Source organism: Elephantulus edwardii, unplaced genomic scaffold, assembly GCF_000299155.1.
Source record: "Elephantulus edwardii isolate Elephantulus edwardi_28Jun2011 unplaced genomic scaffold, EleEdw1.0 scaffold00369, whole genome shotgun sequence".
Lineage (NCBI taxonomy): Eukaryota > Metazoa > Chordata > Mammalia > Macroscelidea > Macroscelididae > Elephantulus > Elephantulus edwardii.
Genome location: NW_006400119.1, coordinates 768221 through 789538, shown reverse-complemented (window position 1 = coordinate 789538; position 21318 = coordinate 768221). Strand labels below are relative to the sequence as shown.

The following is a 21318-nucleotide window of genomic DNA, read 5'->3' as shown; positions in this document are numbered from 1 at the left end:
ATAGATAGATAGATAACATTGGTTTGAATGCAAAATTCATATATATGATGCTTCATTCATATACACTGTTTCACACATTACTTCACATCATATTTCATATAATCATTCCCATATTTTGTGTTTTATAAAACCAATCACCATTGATCTATGCCCACTATCACCCTGTCTTTTCAGGTCCCACTGGATCTTCCCTAATTTCTCTCCTCCCAAAATCTGTGACCACATGATTTCCCCCTTTTCTTTCCCCTTTGGGCTTTTATACACATCATATTGGTTATCCTTCTATTATTTTAAATTTTTTTTATTGGTTTGCTCACACAGCTTGTACCCATTGTGTTTCACACTATTCCTCATTCATATTGTGTTTCATACAATCACTTTCATGCATTGTGTTTTATAAAATTAGTTACCATTGGACCTTGCCCATCATTACCCTGTCTTTTCACCTAGATCCTTATCATTTGCTTTCCCCCTTCCCTCCACCCACCAAACTGTACAACCCTGAAGAGGATGTGGAGAGGTGGGAACTCTCATACACTGTTGGTGGGATTGTAAAATGGTACAACCACTCTGGAAGACAGTTTGGCATTTCCTTAAAAAGTTGAACATAGAAACTCCATATGACCCAGCTATTCCACTACTAGAAATAAACCCTAAGGAAGTTAGATCTGAGATACAAATGGAGATTTGTATGCCAGCATGATTTATCATCACCAAGAACATAGAAACAGCATGAATGTCCAACCAAAACAGAATGGATTGAAAAATTGTGGTACATTCACACAATGGAATACTATGCAGCACAAAGGAGCAAAGATTTTAAAAAATATTACATAACTTGAGAGAGACTGTCAAGCATTATGTTTAGTGAACTAACTCAGTCTCATAAGGACAAATACTGCATAAGAACATAATTGTTAAAATAGAAGTATAATTAGTAAAACGTATATGGGAACCCAAGAGGAGAAGGGGGAGAAGCTGTGGAGTGAGGAAGGGTAGGAGCGAAATCCTCAATGCTTTTTTACCTCAAAGACATGTAGGCAGAAGCCTAACATTTTAAAAGAAGGGAAAGAAAGGGGGCTGGAAAGGAAACATAAGAGAAAAATATCTGAGTCCTAGAAAAAGAGCACTAATGCTCAATAAAACTTACATCCCTATCTTGGAGATGAAGCAGTTGCTAAATATTTTAGAATCTTACATAACGCACACAGGGAATTATCTACTCTTAGCAAGAGCAAAAATGGTAAGACACAAATTCTTTGCTCAAGAAGATTATGGGGTAAGAGCAGAATCTCAAAGTTGATAAAAGTTCCCAAGAATGGCCTAAATTTAGGCCTGCTGGCTGATGATGTCAGGGCCTACATTTTGAAGGCGAAAACATAACCTCCCTATTTTATGTGGACTAACCAAATATTCCACTATTAGAGTTTCATGACTTACAGCCAGAAAGGATAAATAAGAAGTTGAGGAAGGCCTCACACACGTCTTGCAAACTATTAACATTTTAGTTATTTGGCTTTGCCACTTACTACTAGCTAAGCTTCTGGCTGTTTCCATGGAATGGAACACAGTGCAACCATTCAGGAATGAGATACCATTCAAGGCTGTCAATGGGAATGTGCAGTGTGACATGTGGGCCACTTGGGGGCGACATGGGGCTGCTGCGTAGGAGGTCAGTATTTTAGGCTTGGACAGGTGTCACACATCTCCAAGGGAAAGTTCTCCAGTAGTGTTTTTTTAAGGGCAAGACCTGGACATTTTTTCCTTTCAGTCATAAAAGACTGTGTTGTTTAGCCATGTTGTTTGCTCTCATGCCCACCTTTTACCCCACTCCCCTCTCCACAGTAAAGAACACTTAGCAAGATCATCTTTCATGAAGACATTGGGCAAATGTGTTGGCAACAAAATACTACTGGACGTAATAGGAGTCCCTGGGCCAAGTAAACAGTTAATGAACTCTACTGCTAACCAAAAGGTTGGTGATTGGAGTCCACCCAGAAACACCTAGAAATAAAGAACTGGTGATGTACTTTTGAAAAATCAGCCACTAAAAACCCCGTGGAGCAAGTTCTACTCTGCCACACACGGGGTCCTAGAACTGGAAATATTGTTATGTACCATTGAGTTAGAACAAATCCATAACAGACCTTCAGTGGGTTTTCATAGGCAGTAAAATACAGAAGGCGATGGCCCATCTTTCTCCCACAGAGCTGCTGGTGGATTTGAACTGTGCACCTTTGTGTTAGCAGCACAATTCCTTACTACTACCAAGCCAAATGTGGGTGACTTTAATCTGTGGCCCTCAGACCCGATTGTAATTGTTTTTGGACAAACGTTCTTCTAGGTCATATAGCACTGGTCTGTCCACTTGCTGTACAAAGGTAACTCTTGGTTGCTGTGATGCTAAACTGACACTGATGTGTCAAATGCAATAATGGTCACCCTTGGTGGAGAGTGTTTGGTGGAGTTCCCTGATTAAAACAAGCTTGCCTCTGGAAACCCTATGAGCCTGGAGAAAGGATGGAAGTTATACAATTGTTCAAGTCTTTCGTTCATAGGGTTGCTATGAGTCACTTATGACTTGATAGCACTTACCAACAACAAGCCACCAACAGAAAGTAATAAGATTGGAGTTAGTTTTGAGGTCATTGACAGGGGAAGGGCATAAAGGAATGAGGATTGATACTGGAAATAGTCACAAAGATCACCCTGTCTCTCTTTCTCATGTTTGTTTGTGTTTTGAGTTTTTAAAATTTTTTTATTTACCTTTCATTTTCTCCCTGCCTGTCTTGACACACCTGGCCCAATCCGGTCAGGTGTCCTTGGATAACCTGTGTGTAGTTTACACCCATGTTCTGTTATTCTTTCCCCAAGGTACATAGTCACTTTAACATTGCTTTTAAGTGCAAGCAAAAAAAGGCTTAGGCAGGAACTAAGAACATCTGTGCCAATAAAATGCAAATTTAGATTGTTGTGCCAAGACTCCTGCCATTTGGATGGGGAGGCCTGGAGCCCTGCTTCCCCATGGTCATTTTTCCAGAACTATCAGAAGCAGCAGAAGTTTTGCAAGTCAAGTGGAGCCAAATGTCTTTGCTCTTTTTTGTTGTTGTTGTTGCCAGCTGCCTCCGGAGTCTTTCTCCTGAAATCACAAGCACCGGCCATTTGGATGTGGTGGGTGCCCTCCTGTCCCCCACATAAAGATTTAAAGATGAAGAGGAGCCTGCGATCAAATGCTCTGCCTCTTCCAAGGCAGATATCGAGTGCATCTTCACAAATAAGTAAAACAAATACTGCTCAGTAGCTGGAGTTTCAGATGGGACAATCTTCAGTAAAGGAAGGCTTTTTACACCTTAGAAGACCATCCAGAAAGCACTGTTCTAGTGTAGAACCAAGCACACAGGACAGAGGAGAAAACAAAAGGCAGGTTTTAGGGATACCTTGTGTTCTCCAAGGGCTACTGTTATTTTCCTTTGACAAGTGTTAAACCACTAGCATCACTTTGAGACTACAGTGTCCCTTGATGGGGATGGTAAATGTTGAACAGATTTTAATTACATTTCAGGGAAATCATTAAAATGATCTACGTTTGCTCGTGAAAAAGAGGTTGAGATAAATTCTACGGTGCAAAAGAGAAATCTATATCACTTAATGAGTTATAGCTTTCCATTATCTTGCTCTTTTGGCATAAAGCAAGCAGTGGGGAGGCAGTGCCCCAAAGGACGTCAAACTCTAACACCAATACCTTGTACAAGCGAAGCCTGGTTAGAGGTTTCCCAAGGACTCATAGCTTTAAGAGTTGCCTGGGGCCCAGTCAGCATGATAATTCATACTTTTCATTCATTATTTTCAGTGCCCATCTTTCAAGCCTTCATGTTTGTACTCTAGGAAGCATTTGCAAGGGACTAGAACGTCTAATTTGCTGCTGTGAATCTGACCAAAGAAATATCCTGCTGCCTCTGGAGCAGTGACTCCACCTCCTGAATTTCCTGCTAAAATATAAAATACCCAGAGGTTCTGAGTGCCTGCAGTGGGTTTGGTTTTTTGGAGGAGGGGCTGAGACCAGGGTGGTACAATGATTCAAGTACTTATCTGCTAGCCAAAAGGCCGTGATTCCAATTCACCAGCTGCTCCATGGAGAAAGATGCTGCAGTCTGTGTTTGTAAAGATTACAGCCTTGGGAAATAGAAAAAAATTATTTTGTGTGCTTTTTAAAAAAAAAAAAAAATATTCCAGCCTTGGAAATCCCCTGGAGCAGTTTATGCAGTTGCTGAGCGTTGGAGATAGCTCTGATTGGGGAAGGCTCAAAGAACTAGAATTTTTAATAAGTACCCCCAGGTTCTTAGAGACATCATACCACTTTGTAGCATTTAGAAAATAAAGAGTCACAAAGTGCACATTTTAAAAAGTCTTTCTACTCTGCTGGAGAAGGAGGGGCAAATCTCCTCCTGTACCAGTCAGATCTGATTTGACGGTACACACACCCAAAAATAATGATAAAATGAAGTTTAAAAAGTCTTTCTATTCTTCTAACCAGAAGCGATTGCTGTTACCATTTTGATATGTCTCACACATTTCTTTTGGGTCAGAATTGACTCAGAGCTGACTGTCCATCAAGTTTCCAAGACTATAAATCACCTGGAAGAAGGCTGCCCCATTTTTCTCCTGGGAGAAAGGATTGGCAGGTGAATTTGAACCATCGGAGAAGCACAGCAACTTTCTATGGACTATACTACTAGAGTGCCCTTATTTCAGTCTAGGTATGTGTTTATGAAAGGTAGCACAATGGTTAAGCACTTGGCCGCTAACTTAAGGGTTGTTGGTTCTAATCCGCCTAGTTGTCCAAGGGAGAAAGACCTGGCAATCTGTCATTTGAAGTTTACAACCTAGAAGACTCTATGGGGCTCTTCTACCTACCCCATGGTATAACTCTAAGTCATAATTGACTTTGCAGAATCTGAATAACTACAGCAAAAGGAGTCATGGTCAACTGATCTCTGACAAAGAACTAATACCTTTGGGTATTGATAGTTTCTTTAACAAATGGTGTTGGCAAAAACTGGAGGGCCTTTTACTGAGTGAAAATAATCACAAAAAAAAAACAAACATGGTTTGAGTTCACTATTATAAAAAGCTAAGGAAAAGTTTATGTTAGGGTAAGAGAGAACAGGCTGTTCCTCCTCCTATATGTTTCCACAAGCAGACACAAGTGATTGGAACAAGGAATGTGGGAACTGTGATTGTAGGAAAATTGGATACTGTTAAGAAAGGAATGGACTGCATAAATACTGATATACTAGGCATTGGTGAAATGAGATGGACTACCATGGGACATTTTGAGTCTGGATCATATGATCTACTATGCTGGAGACGAAAAGGTGAGGAAAAATGGGGTTGCTCTCATAGTTAAAAAAGTAATTTCTAGATCATTTTGAAATACAATGTTGTGAGTAACAGGATAATATCCGTATACATACAAGAAAGTCCAGTGAATACCACTATCATTTAGATATCGGCACCAAAAACCAGAGCCAAAGAAGAGGAAACAAAAAATTTCTACCAACTTTTGCAGTCAGAGATTGATCGAACATGCAATCAAGATGCATTAATAATGGGTGAGTGGAATGCAAAAGTTGGGAACAGAGAAAAAGGAACAGTAGTTGGAAAACTTGGATTTGGAGACAGAAATGAAGCAGGAGATAGAATGATAAATTTTACACAATCAATGATTTATTCATTGCAAATAAATTTTATGAGAAACATAAAGACAGGCTATATATGTGGATTTCACTGAATGGTATGCATAGGAATCAGACAGATTTCATGTCTGGAAGGAATTCCTGGAGAAGCTCAATATCAGCTGTGAAAACTAGGCCGGGTGCTGATTGTGGAACAGACCACCAACTATTCACATGCAAGTTCAAGTTGAAGCTGAGGAAAATTAAATCAAGCCCATTGAAACCAAAATTTGACCTTGAGTCTATCCTGCCTGAATTTCAAAACCATCTCAGGAACAGGTTTGAGGCCTTGAACACTAATGAGTGTAGACCAGATGAGATGTGGAAAGATATCAAGAATATAGTCATGAACAATGCAAAAGTCATTACAAAGACAGAAGAGGAAGAAAAGACCAAGATGGATGTCAGAAGAAACTCTGAATGTTGCACTAGAGCACCAAGAAGCCAAAGCAAAGGGAAGAAAATTAAGCCATTAATGAGTTTAACAGAAGATTCCAAAGGACAGTGCGGGAAGGCAAAGTAAAGTTTTACAATAAAATGTGCAAGGAGGTGGAGTCGGAAAATCAAAAAGGCCGAACTTGTTCAGCATTTCTTAAGCTGAAGGAACTGAAGAAGAAATTCAAGCCTCAAGTTACAATATTTAAGGATGCTTTGGGCAGAATATTAAATGATCCAGGAAGCATTTTAAAAAGATAAAAAGTGTATACAGGGTCATTGTACCAAAAGGAATTAATTAGTGGACACAGAAAAATTTCATGAAACAACATATGAACAAGAAAGAGCCAGTGGTGGCGGAGGAAGAAATTCAAGCTGCTCTGAAAGAATTGGCAAAAAACAAAGCCCCAGGAGTTGATGACACATAAATTAACATATTTCAACAAACAAATGCTTCCCAGAATGTGCTCGTGCCAAGAAATCTGGAGGACAACCACCTGGCCAACTGACTGGAAGAGATCTATATTTGTTCCCATTCCAAAGAAAGGTGATCTGACAGAGAAATTATTGAACAATATCATCGATATCACATGCAAGCAAGATACTGCTGAAGATTAGCCAAAACAACTGGAACAGCACATGAACAGAGAACTGCTTGAAGTGCAGGCTGAGTTTAGAAAAGGCTGTGGTACTAGCGATATAGCTAACATCAGGTGGATCTTGGTTGAAAGCATAGTTCCAGAGGAATGTCTGTGTTTCATTGATTATGCAAAGGCATTTGACTGTGTAGATCACAATAAACTGTGGCTGATTCTGAGAAGAATGGGAATCCCAGAACACTTGATTGTGCTTATGTGAAACCTATTCTTGGGCCAGGAGGCAGTCGTCAAAACAGAGCAAGGAAATACTGCATGGTCCAAAATTGGGAAGTGTGTGGTCCAAGGATGTGTCCTATTTCCATGTCTTTTCAATTTATATGCAGAACAGATTATCTGGGAGTCTGGGCTCTATGAGGAGAAATATGACATGAAGATTGGAGGTAGACTCATCAACAATCTGCATTATGTAGATGGCACAACCATGCTTGCTGAAACTGGGGAGAACCTGAAGCTCTTACTGCAGAAGGTCAAAGACTGCAGCTTTCAATATGGATTGAAGCTCAACATCAAAAGAAACCAGATTCCCACCACTGGGCCGATAGGCAGCATCATGATGGATGGTGAAGAGATTGAAATTGTTAATAGCTTCAATTTGCTTGGTTCCACAATCAACATTCTTGGTACCACCAGTCAGGAAATAAAAAGACAAATTGCATTGAGAAAGTCTGTTGTCAGAGACCACTCCAAAGTACTAAAGAGCAAAGACAACAGTCTGAAGACTAAAGAGCACCTGATACAGACCATGATCTTTGCAATTACTTTCTATGCATCAGAAAGCTGGACAATGACTAGGGTTGATAGAAGGAGAATTGATGTCTTTGAGCTGTGGTTCTGGAGAAGAGTACTGAATATACCATGGACTGCTAGAAGAACAAACAAGTTTGTCCTGGAGAGGGTGAAGCCAGGATGCTCCTTGGAGGCAAGGATTCTGAAGCTCTGTCTGACATACTTTGGACATGTTGCAAGGAGGGACCAGTCCTTGCAGAGGGGATGTCATGCTTGGGAGGGTGGAGGGATGGTGCAGGAGAGAAAGACCCTTGATGAGATGAATTGATTTCATCATTGGGGTAATGGGGATAGGCATGTCAGTGACTATAAGATTGGCACAGGATAGAGCAGGGTTTAGGGCTGTTGTACATAGGGTTGCTATGAGTCACAGGTGACTTGACAGCACATAACAAAAGAAAGAACAAGGAAAATATGGCAACAAAGGTTTGGAGGAGAAATAGGGGTTGGAATCTCAACAACAGATGAATCAACAGATGCCATTGACTTTTCCAGCAGTGACAAATGAAGTTCTACCAAAGACCTGTCTCTGTCGAAAGCATGGGCATTCTAAGGAGTTCAGGACATGCAAGGCTATAGAAATCAAAAGACTAATAAGAAGGGAGGTGTCTATTCTCACCAACCTCTTTCTATCAAAAATAGACCTACCCTCCTCTCTTGAGGGTGTATCTTTCTTATTTCATAAAGTTTCCTCTGACATTATCTATTTCTCTGTATTGTTGCATATTCTTTCTTTGCCTTTGCTCCATTCACCTTTGGAAGGCAGTCTTTCTAGACCTGATAAATACTGTATAAGACCATTATTTTAGAATGAGTACGAGGATCCAAAGAAGGGAGGGGGGGAGCTGAGGGATTAGGATGGGGAAGGGTGGGAGAGGGAGGGAGGGTTTAATTATAGGGTTGCACAAAATTTGATGAGTGGAGAGAGGGGTAGGGAAAGGAAAGGGGAAAGATCCGGTGTGGGAAACAATGTATATCAATTTTGTAAGTAAACTAGTATAAAATAAAATTGAAAAAGATAGCATACAAGTCTTTTTTTCATCACAGACTTACAAACAATTCTGAAATGAATTTCTTTCCACATAACATTGTGTCAATGAGAATCTTTACTTAAAGGGTAGGCCTAAAAGGGAATGCGGTGTTGTGGATGTACATACATTTCAGCTTTAGAATAAATTTTTAAAAATTGTTCATACTTGAGGTGTACAAGAATTCTTGTTCCCAATATTCTTGTCAGCACTTGATGTTGTTATGTTTGTGTCAAGTCAAAACTGACCTGTAGCTGACCCTCCATGGGTTTCAGAGGCAGTAATTTGCATGAGAACAGACTGCCCATTCTTTCTCTGTGAAGCAGCTGATGGATTCAAACCATGGGCCTTCAGGATTGCAGTGCAGTTTCTTACCACGAGGCAACTAGTATGACGTTTTAACGTTTCCAAATCACTACACATTTTTCCATATGTTTATCAGCAATTTATTTCTGTGATTTACTTTTTACAAAATACTGTTAAAAACTAATTTAATTGGATTATTTGTCACAATCGTTCCTTCTTTCTGTTTTAAGTAATATTTTGATTGTGTTTTTGTTTTAAGTGACAGTTTGCACAGAAAATTAGATTCTCATTTAGAAATCTCTATACAAATTGTCCTATGACATAGGCTACATTTTCCACAGTACATTAATACTTTTACTATTTATGGTCAAGTGTTCTGTCTCACAATTTGTCATATGTCAGGCTTTGCTATTAAATGGTGAGCATTTGCAGGTATTTTAGCGTGATATTTTGTTCATTTCTGTGTCTCCAGCACAAAGCACTATGTCTAATATACAAGACAAGCCTGTAAGTGATTACTAAAGGAATCAGCTCTCATGCCGAAAGCTCAGTTTCAAGCGTCTGACATCGAAACTCTAATTTGTACTTTGAAAGCACTTTTTGAGGCTATCTGAGTACTATTGAATCTGTTGAGAACGGGGAGCAAGGACAATTCTGGCCAATGACATTCAGTAAATTGTCACTGATAATTGTATCCACTGAGAAATTGAAGCAGCAAGAAGATGTGTGATTTGTCTAACAGCCCAGTAAGAGGTAAAGTCGTAGCTAAAGGCAGAGATCAGGGCTCACCTCTATTTTCAAGGCTACTCAAGGTTCTGTGGAAGAAAACCCACCTGTGAGTGCAGGACTTACTTGGTAGCAGTTTTCTAGCGTGTTTTCCCATTTCAGTCTGGTGGAATAGCCAGCCATATTTTTTTGGTAATAATTTTCTTCTTCCTTTGTCAGCTTCTCTGTTGATTTCTTCAGTTTATTCAGGAGCTAGAGTAAAGCATCAGCATCACATATTCATTAACACAAGGGAAGCCCTTTTTCACTTCAGAGAAAGAATTATATCTGTCTTGGTTACAAATTTCTCATCTCTCAAGTCACGTTATAAATTCTATATGAGAAAAGCAAAGATACTTCAGGGAAAAAATTATTATCAGAAACAAAAAGAAAGCTAGTCATCTTTCAGTCTGGTTTCTCAATTCTAAATTTTATACATGAAAAAATAAAGTTAAATAAAAGTGGTTCATCAAGTGAGAAAGAAGATCAAATCATAGGGGGTTTTTTAGGTGCCATCAGGTGAAATATGACTTATTTCACCCTGTGAACGGTCAGCCTGAACCCTGCCCTATCCCATGCCATCCTCAACATCTCTGACACCTAGAGCACATTGCTGAAGTAAATGTAGGTTAAGTACCTCCAGATTACAGACTATAATTTCCCAATGAACTCTCTAATCTTAGCCGGCAAATCTTTAGGCCCCTAAGGAAATCTGGTGGCTGGAATAAGTATGTATTGTGTTGAACTGTTGACTGAAAGGTTGGTGATTTGAATTCCCTGGCTACTTCACAGGAGAAAATTAGGCAAACAGTCCCTAGTCCTCGCATAAAGAGTTGTTATCAAGCATGACTCACAGTGACCCTATGAACAAAAGGCCTGAAGCCCCTCTACAACTATTGACATTTATCAACGTTCATAGAGTTTCCAGAGGCAAGTTGTTTAGGAAGTGGATGCCACTTCTGCTTCCAAACCTGTCATAGAATGTTATTGGTTGAGTTGCCTGTGATGCATAGTGACCTGACCCGGTGTACAGCACCTCTGAACCTTTCCCTGTTCTGAGCCAATCTTACAAATTCTGACACAGCAACCCCATTGCCCCAGTTAATGTATCAATCCATCTCATCCGGGGTCTTCCATTCCTGCGCTGTCCTTCCACCCTTCTGAGCATGATGTCCTTCTCCAAGGACAGATCTCTCCTGGTCACGTTCCCAAAGTAATGATAGATGAATCTTGGTCAAAAGCAGAGAACACCAGAAGAATGTCTATCTGTGTTTCATTGACTATGCAAAGGCATTTGACTATGTGGATCACAATAAATTGTGGCTAACTTTGAGGAAAATGGGACTTTCAGAACACTTGATTGTGCTTACCTGAAACCTATACTTGGACCAAGAAGCAGACCTCAGAACAGATCAAGGAAACAAACACTGCATGGTTCAAAATCAAGAAAGGAGTGCATCAAGGATGCATCCTGTCCCCGTACCTTTTCAATCTGTATGCAGAACAGGTCATTTGGGAAGCAGGGGTTTATGAGAGGAATGTGGCATCAAGATGGGAGGGAGACTCATTAACAACCTACAATGTGCAGATGACACAACCTTGCTTGCTGAAACTGAAGAAGACCTGAAGCACTTGCTGCAAAGGGTCAAGGACTGTAGTCTTCAATATAAATCGAAGCTCAATATCAAGAAGACAAAGATTCTCACCACTGGGGCAATTGGCATCACCATAATAGATGAAAAAGAGATTGAGTTTGTTAGCAATTACAGCTTGCTCAGATCTACAATCAACACTTTTAATACCAGCAGTTAGGAAATAAAGAAAAGAAATGCATTGGGAAAATCTGCTGTCATGGACCTCTCCAGAGCACTGAAGAGCAATGATGTCAGTCTAGATACAAAGGTGCACCTAATCCAGGCCATGGTCTTCCCAATTACTTGTTATGCTTCAGAAAGTTGGACAATGACTAAGTACTTTGTCAATGTTTAGATAATATTATTGTTTAGATAATACTGTTTAGATACTATTCAGCAAGATTTTGCTTGGATATGATATTAGTGATATTATTTTATAATTTCCATATTCTGTTGGATCACCTTTTGGGGAAATAGGAATAAAGAAATAAATATGGATCTCTTTTAGTCAGTTGGATAGCTGGATTTCTTGGCCCAACCTGGTGAGCACATCCAGAGCTGCATCTGTTTGTTGAGATATGCCAATTGGTGTACCACTGATTCCTGGGGCCTTATTTTTTGCCAATTCCTTTACAGTAGCTTGAACTTCCTCCTTTGGTCCTTAATTGCATGCTTCTTCCTGAAATTGTTCTTTGTCAGTCATTCTTTTTGGGACAGTGACACCATATATTCCTTCCATCTTCTTTTGATGCTTCCTGAATAATTCAATATTCTGTCCATTGCATCTTTTAACTATTGCAACTTGAAAACTGAATTTGTTCTTTAGTCCTTCAACTTGAGAAATGTTGAGCAAGCTCTTCCCTTTTAATTTTCTGACTTTAGTTCTTTGCACATTTTGTTATAATACTGTAATTTGTCTTCATGAGCTTCCCTATGGAATCTTTTGTTCAATTCCAACTTCCTCATTTATTCCTTTTTGGGGGGGCTTCTCAGCATTCTAGTGCAATATATCTATAACTAAACCAAAAATTTATTGTAAAAAAAAAAAGGCAAAGGAACACTGTATGTTTCAAAATCAAGAAATATGTGCATCAGGGAATTATCCTTTCTCCACACCTTTTCAATCTATACCCTGCACCATTTGAGAGGCTAGACTTGCTGAAGAAGAATGTGGCGAGTTATGCAGATGACACAACCTTACTTGTCAAAACAGCATAGTACTTAAAACATTTACTTCAGAAGATCAAGGACTACTTGAGCCTTCAATATGGATTTCATCAACATAAAAGACAAAACCAAACCAAAAATCTTCAGCACCACACCAATAGGCAGCATCATGATAGAGAAGTGATTGAGGCTGTTAACAGTTTCATCTTTCTTGGATCCACTATCAGCGCCCCTGGCACCAGCAATCAGGAAACCAAAATGAGTTGCAATGGGAAAAATTCTCTGTCAAGGACTTCTCCAGAGTGCTAAAGGGCAATTATGTCAGTCTAGAGACAAAGGTGCCCCTGATCCAAGCCATTGTTGTGGTTGTTGTATACTGTAGAGTTGGAACAGACTCATAGCTGACCCTCCAGGAGTTTTATGGAGCAGTTAATTACACAGGAGATTACCTATCCTTCTCCTGAGGAAAAGCTGGTGGCCTCGAACTGCAAGCCTTTGGGATTATAGTGTAGCTACTTTGCAACTAGGACACCAGAGAGCTGGGCAATAAATAAACATGACAGAAGAACTGTTGCCTTTGAGTTGTCGTGTTGGAGAAGAGTACTGAATGTTCTATAGACTTTCAAGAGAACAAACAGGTCTGACCTTGAGAGGGTGAAATCAGGTTGGTCTTTGGAGACAAGGATTTTGAAACTCTGTCTCAGATACTTTGGACATGTTGTCAGTAGGGGCCAGTGGTTGGAGAAGGATATCATGTTTGGATGTGTGGAGGGACAGCGTAGGAGAGAGAGACCTTGGATAATACGAATTGACACAGTGACTTTAGCAATGAGTTTAAGTATGACTGAGATGGAAGTATGACTGAGATGGTGAGGGTGGCTAAGGATAGGGCTAGGTTCAGGGCTCTTATTCCTAGGGTCACTATGAGTTGTACTTGACTTGATGAAACCTAACAACAATAGTACTTTTGGAAAAGTAGACCCAGAGGCTCCTTAGAAGCAAGGATGGTGCGATTTGGTCTCACACAATCAGAGAAAGTCCTTAGGACAGGTCAGTCCCTGGAGAAAAACATCATGCTTGGTAAAGTAATGGGTCAGCAACAAAAGAAGATCCTCAAAGAGATGGATTTGAGTAAAGCAACAATTGTGACGACGGCACAGGCTGAGGCTGTGCTTTGGGTTTGCTGTGCCCCGCATTACTGTGAACTGGAACAGACCTGATAGCATGCAACCAACCTAATGGCACACAGTTCAAATCCACCAGCTGATGCACAGGACAAAGATGGGCAGTCTCCTTTCCAATTTCCTGCCTCTGAAAACCAGCTGGTGTGGGGGAGTCTGCTATGGCTCGGTTCTAACTCTACCTTGCGCATAATAGGAACAATGTAACAGCAACAACAGCACTGGTCTGAGGTGCTAATCAAAATTTCAGATTCCTAGATTCCACGAAGAACAGTTTTGACTGATTAGTTCTACAGTTAAATCAGAAAATAAGAATTTTCCTTACATTTGGTTCTCAAGCCTTACGTACTTTATGGAACACCATGAACTTCTCACACTTAATACGAACATTATGAACTTTGTATGTAAACCAGTATACAATTTTTTTAAAAAAGAAAAAACCAACTTAGGAGTTCCAAGGACAGAGACAATGGGTTTCTTAAAATGACCTATTTCATACTTGAGGACATTTAGACTAGCATTACAGTAATGAAGAACATTTTCCCAAAATGCTGAATATTAACAGCATTCACATTAGTATTCTAGTTAGTATACTAGCCACTCAACTGTCCCTAAGTAGTGATGTATGACCTTCACGGGACACATTTGGTTTTGTATAGCAAGTGTAATGGACTCCATTTATTGGTAGAAACAGGAGCTCGTGAATTAAACCTTATACCCACAGAGTGAAAAGGCTTAAAGAGTGTCATGGCTGCACTCTGAGATCATGCCATTAGGTTCTTACTGAGAATTCTTGTACCCCCAGCAATGAGAGCTGAATCTTTTCCAGCCTATTGTTCAACATTTGTCAGTCTACACTATATAGATATTGATTGGAAGTTTCTACATGCCAGATTTAGAACAGACTCAAATAGATACAAAACAATATAACTGACTTCGGTAAAGTCAATCTGACTCATAGTGACCCTCAGTTCTGACTCATGGTGACGCTCCATTGGGTTATGACATTATCAATCTTGATAGGAAAAGACTGTCCACCTTTCCCCCATGAAGCTGGCAGATATGAACCAGTGACCTTTTCTGGTTAGCATTGCAACACCTAACACACTAAATTGCCGGAGATCCTAGAAAAGAATATGCAATCCTGCTTCCTTGGTTGCATGTTCAATTGATTTCTGACTGAAAAAGCTGGTAGAAATCATCTATTTTCTCCTCTTTAGCTCTGCTTGTTGGTACATATATTTGTTTTTTGGGTTTTTTAAAAACTTTGTTTTATGTTGGTTTCCTTACAAAGTTTGTATACATGTTGTTTCACACTCTTCTTCATTCATGTTGTATTTCATACAATGATTCCCAGGCATTATGTTTTATATACTTAATCACCAATTGACCATGCCCATCATTACCCTATCTTTTCAGACCCCTACCAGATCTTTTCCATTTTCATTACCCATTCCCTTCACCCACCAACCCTGTGATTTTGCCCCTACCCATCCTGACTCCTCTGTTCTCACTCCTTCACTCCTTAGGTCCCCATACATGTTTTACTAGTTATCCTTCTATTTTTACAATAATGGTCTTATGCAGTATTTGTCCTTATGACCTTAGTTAGTTCACTCAGCATAATGCTCTCTAGTCTCTCCCAAGTTAATTTTTTTTTAAATCATTGCTCCTGAGTGCCACATAGTATTTATTCTGTTGTGTGAGTATACCACAATTAATCAATTCATTCACTTAGAGTTGGAATTTTGTGCTGTTTCCATGTTCTTGTGATAATGAATAATGCTGCTGTGAACATTGGTATACAAATCTCATTTTTTGTCTTAGTTCTAATTTCCTTAGGGTATATTCCTAGTTGTTTCTATGTTCAATTTTTTTAGGAAATGCCAAACTGCCTTCCAGAGTGGTTGTACCATTTTACAATCCCAGCAACTGTGTAGTGAATATATTTTGAATGATAGTGGTATTAACTGGAGTTCTTTGTATGCATATGGATATTATCCTATAATTCACAACACTGTATTCTAAGATATATCTAGAAATGACTTTTTTAACTATGAATGCAACCCCATTTTTCCTCACCTTATCATCTCCAGAATTAGATCATATGACTATCAAATTAAAAATGTCCTATGCCAATCAATCTCTTTTTCCCAATACCTGGTATGTCAATGTGTATATGTTCTACTTCTTTCTTGAAAATGTTCAATTTTCCTATATTCATGCTTCTTACATTCCATGTTCCAATCATTAGTGTCTGCTTACAAATGTTCCTTCTCCTTTGTGTTTCTAAGTTGAGGGCTCAGCTTCAGTTGCCCTATCTGCTAGTCTACTCTATGTATGCTCTATTGTACAGAGGGTTTTTGAAGCCATGTTATTTCAGAAGTGGATAGCAAATTCTTCTTTCTAGTCTGTTTTACTTTGTATGCTCAACTTTAAAACAGTTTCTGACAAATAAGCATTTTACAGAAAAAAGCAGATGAAAGGCATTTCCCCATTACAGAAGTAACCAAAGAGAAAAGCATGTTTATACAAGAGGGAAGCCAACAAGCTTTAATCCCTCCATGAAGTTATCTATTGAGTAAGAACTGGAAAGTACCCACTCATGTTAGCAATGAAGAGGACATTGTTTTTGATGAAAAGAACACTCTTAGTGGAAAGGTGGGAAAAGCTTTATAGGGGAGGCTTGAGGAGTAAATAAGATATGAGGAAGTGGCGTCAGACACAGATCACTCTCACAGAAAATCTTTTTGTACAGGAGAGAAGGGATGATAACAACTGCAGAGGACCAGGAATAAGGCCATGACTCTCTCTGTTTTCTGAAGACAGGACTTTGTTGAGAAGTCTGGATGTTTTTAGAGCAGCAGGTATAGAGAGGCCATTCTATAGGAGTGAGGGGAATAATCAATAGAGACTGTCTCTGAGCTGCAGGATGGGTAGGAATTAAAGTGAGGGATGGAGAATAGGTTTTTCCTCTTGCAACCAGATAGGTAGAAAACCTACCTGAATAGATGCTATTACGTTAATGGCAGCTGACCTGAAGATGATATTCCTGTTGGGCAACTTCTGTTTACTCTGTGAGTTAGGAGGAAAGATGGATAACTCAAAGTGGTTCATGAAGATGCACATGTGGGGTGGATAGAGATTTAGATAAGCTTCTCTTGAGGACAGGAGTCCTTGGGTGGTGCGAGTGGTTCATAAAGTAGGCTGCTACCAAAATACTGGAGTCTTGACTCCAGCCACAGATGCTTTTGAATAAAGTCTTGATAATCTACTTCTCAGTCATGAAAACTCTTTTGAAGGGGATAAAGGAAATGGGAAAGATCCAGCAGAGACCTGAAAAGACAGGGTGATGATGGGCATACTCCAATGGTGATTAATAAAACATAATGCTTGAAAATGATCAAAATGGAAAACAATGTGAATGAAGAATAGTGTGAAACACAACATAAACAAACTTAGTAAGAACAACCAACATAAAATGAACTTTTAAAAAAAAAATCAACAACTCTATTGAGCACAATTCTGTTCTGACATACAAGAGGTCACCATGTGAAATTAAAACAGATTTTACTGCTGGCTTGGTAGGCAAATAGGAGAAACTGGGAAGCTGACATTCGAGGATCACAAAAAACCTTCTATATGAGATGAGAAAATAAATGTTGTCTTAGGTGCTTAGCTTATATCTCAGGGGTTTGGGGAACCACAAGATTAGATGATAATGATGGTATGTGGTCTGTGTTGTAATGACAGCCAGTGGATACAGCAGCAGCTGGAGACATGTATTTTAGGAAAGCATCAGAAGACTATGGACTTCAACTTCCTAGGGAAGCTTCTAATGAGAGAAAGGGGGAAAAAACACAAAGCCCAACACAAAAACACTACCACTTAGTTGTTCATGCTTTTCCTTTTTGCTTTGCATCAGTAAAGACTAGCTCCTAATTAGGGTTCAGGATACCTAAGACGGGTCCTGGTGCTTAGCACTTTCAAGTATAGTGGCTTAGCCTCCTCTGAAGTTGTCTCATTATTCCATTGTTATTTTGATAATTTAAAATTGTGAAGACTGACATGTGAAGAAATAAGAACCTTGTATTATCTTGCTAACAATGAGTTCTTATTCAAGATGAAATGAGTTGTTATTCTTCAGATGAATTGCTAGGATTAGTTGTAATTTCCATTTTCTTTTAATTTTAAGAATATCTGAAATTGCAGTGGCTCCGACTACCTTTTCATTAAGGGATTCCTTTTGGGAAAGTTATTGTCTATTTTATAGGTTTCCAATCTAGGATACACATTACAAGAGGCAGATCACATAACTTACTCAAAGTGAGAAGGACTTGAGAAACTTTCTGCAGAAGATCAAAGAAATCCTTCAATATGGATTACATCTCAGTAGTAAGAAAACAAAAATCTTCACCATTGGGCCAGAAGGGTAACATCATGATATATGGGAAAAGATTGAAATTGTCTACAATTTCATGTGACTTGGATCCACAATTAACATCCTTGGTACTGTCAGTCAAGAAATCAGAAGGCATCTTGCATTGGGGAAATACACTGCTGTGAAGGACCACTCCAAAGTACTGAGGAGCAATGATGTCAGTTTAAAGACCAAGGTGTGCCTGATTCAAGCCATGGACATTTCAATCACTTGCTGTACATCTGAGAGTTGAACAGTGAATAAGGATGACAGAAGAACTGATGCCTTTGAGCTTTGGTGGTAGAGAAGAACTGACTATCCTATAGACTGTCAAAGAACAAATAGGTCTTAGGGAAAGCATCACCAGGGCACTCCATAGAGGCAAGGGTTATCTTACACACTCTGGTCATACTGTTAGAAGAGATTATTTCTTGGAAAGGTGCATGATGATTGGAAAAATTGAGGGTCAGCAAAAGAGAAGAAGACCTTCAGACAGATGAATTGATACAGTGCCAGCAGCAATGGGCTCAAATATATCAGAAACGATGAGGATGTTTGTTCATAGAGTTGCTATGAGTTGTACTCAATTTGATAGCACCTAACAGCAACCTTACAAGGGGTGTGAAAGACAATCTATTTGGTGTAGGTAGAAAATGTAAAAGTTTCTTCTCATACACCAATATTGTATTATTTTTTGACAAAGTTCTCTCCCATTGTTGTTGAGTGAAGTTGACTCATAGCTGACTCTCTCATGGGTTTTCCAAGGCTCTTACAAAGAGGAGATTGCCCATCTTGCTCCTGCAGAGCAGCTGAGAGATTTGAACCTCTTGCCTTTGGGTTGGAAGCACAGCTCCTTACCTATGAGGACACCAGGAGTTCTCTTTTGAGGTAAGGGCTGAGAAATGTTTTCTTCATAAGATTTCTTAGTAAAACACTGCAGACACCTCTGGTATAATTTTTCATTTGTCAATACTGTTAAGTTGACATCAAGTAGATTCTAAGTCATTTCAACCATATGCACAATAGACAAAATGTTCTGTCTCCCCTGCCATTCTCCCAATTATTGCTCCATTTGAGCCCATTGTTGAGGGTCTTCCTCTTTTTCTGAATGACCTTCTACTTTGAAAAGCATGATGTGCTTTTCTGAGATTGGTTGCAACCAACAAAATTTCCAAAGTATGTGTTGGGGGGCAAAAATCTCATTTAAAACACTTGTAGCCCAAGAATCACCTGAATTCTCTTTTCCTGCTCAGTTGTGGCCATACTACAGTCTACAGAGATTCGGCAGGAGGGAGGACTCGGTCAGCCTTCCTCGTTCACAGACAATGACAGGAAGCTCACCCATCTCCCAGCTGTAGGAGCCAGTGGGTCATGCAAACTTACCTTCTGCTTTTCCTTCTGAGTCACGGACTGCTTGGAGCTTTCTACAAGATGAAAAAGTGCTTCATGCTTCTTGGTACTCACCATTAATTTCTTCTTGGCCTAGATTAAAAAAAAACATGAACAAAAAATAAAAGAGCAAAAACTGCTACCAAGAGAAAAGCTCCTCTAGGGTGGAACAAGATATATCCACTTGTTCGCTTGAATGATTGTGTATTTTTAATTCTTTTTTCTTGCCCTTCCTTCAAAGTTTGCCTTAAAATATCACAGTGACCAATGTTTTGCCCTGAAAACCACTGGATAGTTTTCACTATATGTGTACACACAAGAGAGGTTTACATTTTACTAAATCACTACAAGTCAAGAGGCCTTCAAAACCACATTCTAGCATCAGAGACTTCCTCTGTCATTCTTTTAAATCACTTTGGGCCAAAATGGAACTGGTAAAACTTACTGCAAAGGAGTAAACTGTAAAGGGAATTCAAGGAACAAGAAGTTCATAGACTGTCCTTCTCTACTTCCAGTGGGGTGTGAGACAGTTAATGAGAGCATGAGGCCAGAATATTTGTATCTCTAAGGCTTTTCCTTTGTGCCTCTAGAACAGATTCTATTTCATGACTGGTAAGCTCAACCCCTTGAATTGTAAATTAAGGAGAACTATCATAGTTCCAGAATTTTAGGTTTTCTAATTTCTCTCTCACACTTCATTAAAATATAAAATAATTTTATTTAGAAAAACTACTTGGTAGACACTGGGATGTAATAAAAGATGTTTTGTTGTTGTTGTTGTTGTTCTTGGTAGCAACTGTAACTTGTGAGTATTATTTCTGACTTTTGATCCATTATGTTGAATTCCCAGTGAAAGGTGAGCATTTAGAAAAAATATGTTGTTATGTGCCGTCGAGTCGCTTGCGACTCATGGCGACCCTGTGTACACAGCCCTAAACTCTGCTCTGTCCTGTGCCAATCACACTGTCTCTGACACTCCTATCCTGATTACCCCAGTCACTGAATCAACCCACCTCATAGAGGGCCTTCCCCTCCTGTGCTGTCCCTACACCCTCCCAAGCATGATATACTTCTCCAACTACCGGTCTCTCCTTACATCATATCCAAAGTATGTTAGACGGAGCCTCAGAATACTTGCTTCCAAGGAGCCACTTGGTTTAACCCTCTCTAGGTTAAATCTGTTTGTTTTCCTAGCAGTCCATGGTACTCTCAATACTCTTCTCCAGCACTACAGCTCAAAGGCATCAATTCTCCTTCTAGCCTCCTTAGTCATTGTCCAACTCTCTGATGCATAACAAGTGATTGCAAAGATGCATCTTAGTCTCCAGAGAGACACTATTGCTCTTTAGTACTTTGGAGAGGTCCCTAACAGGAGACTTTCCGATGGCAATACGCCCTTTAATTTCCTGGCTACTGGTGCCAAGAGTGTTGACCATGGAGCCAAGCAAACTAAAGCTGTGAACAATCTCAGTCACTTCACCATCCATCCTGATGCTGCCAATTGGCCCAGTGGTGAGAATCTTTGTCTTCTTGGCATTGAGCCTCAATCCATATTGGAGGCTGAAGTCCTTGACCCTCAGCAGCAAGCACTTCAGGTCCTGCTCAGTTTCAGCAAGCAGGGTTGTGTCTCCACATATCGCAGATTGTTGATAGATCTTCCAACAATCTTGACCCCACATTTCTCCTCATAGAGCCCAGCCTTCTGGATCATCTATTCTGCATACAGGTTGAAAAGGTATGGAGATAGGACGCATCCCTGTCGTACGCCCTTCCCAATTTTGAACCATGCAGTGTTTCCTTGCTCTGTTCTGAC

The 21318-nt window shown here is 39.7% G+C and overlaps 1 protein-coding gene across 1 annotated transcript in view; it reads right to left on the bottom strand.

Moving 5' to 3' along the window:
• Positions 1-21318, bottom strand: part of NOSTRIN (nitric oxide synthase trafficking) — a 64882-nt gene that overhangs the window by 14828 nt on the left and 28736 nt on the right. The window contains exons 6-7 of the mRNA XM_006902118.1: positions 19500-19598; positions 9802-9927 (exon numbers count right to left, since the gene is read on the bottom strand). Of these exons, the coding sequence (XP_006902180.1) occupies positions 9802-9927; positions 19500-19598 (225 nt within the window). The remainder of the gene's footprint in view (positions 1-9801; positions 9928-19499; positions 19599-21318) is intronic.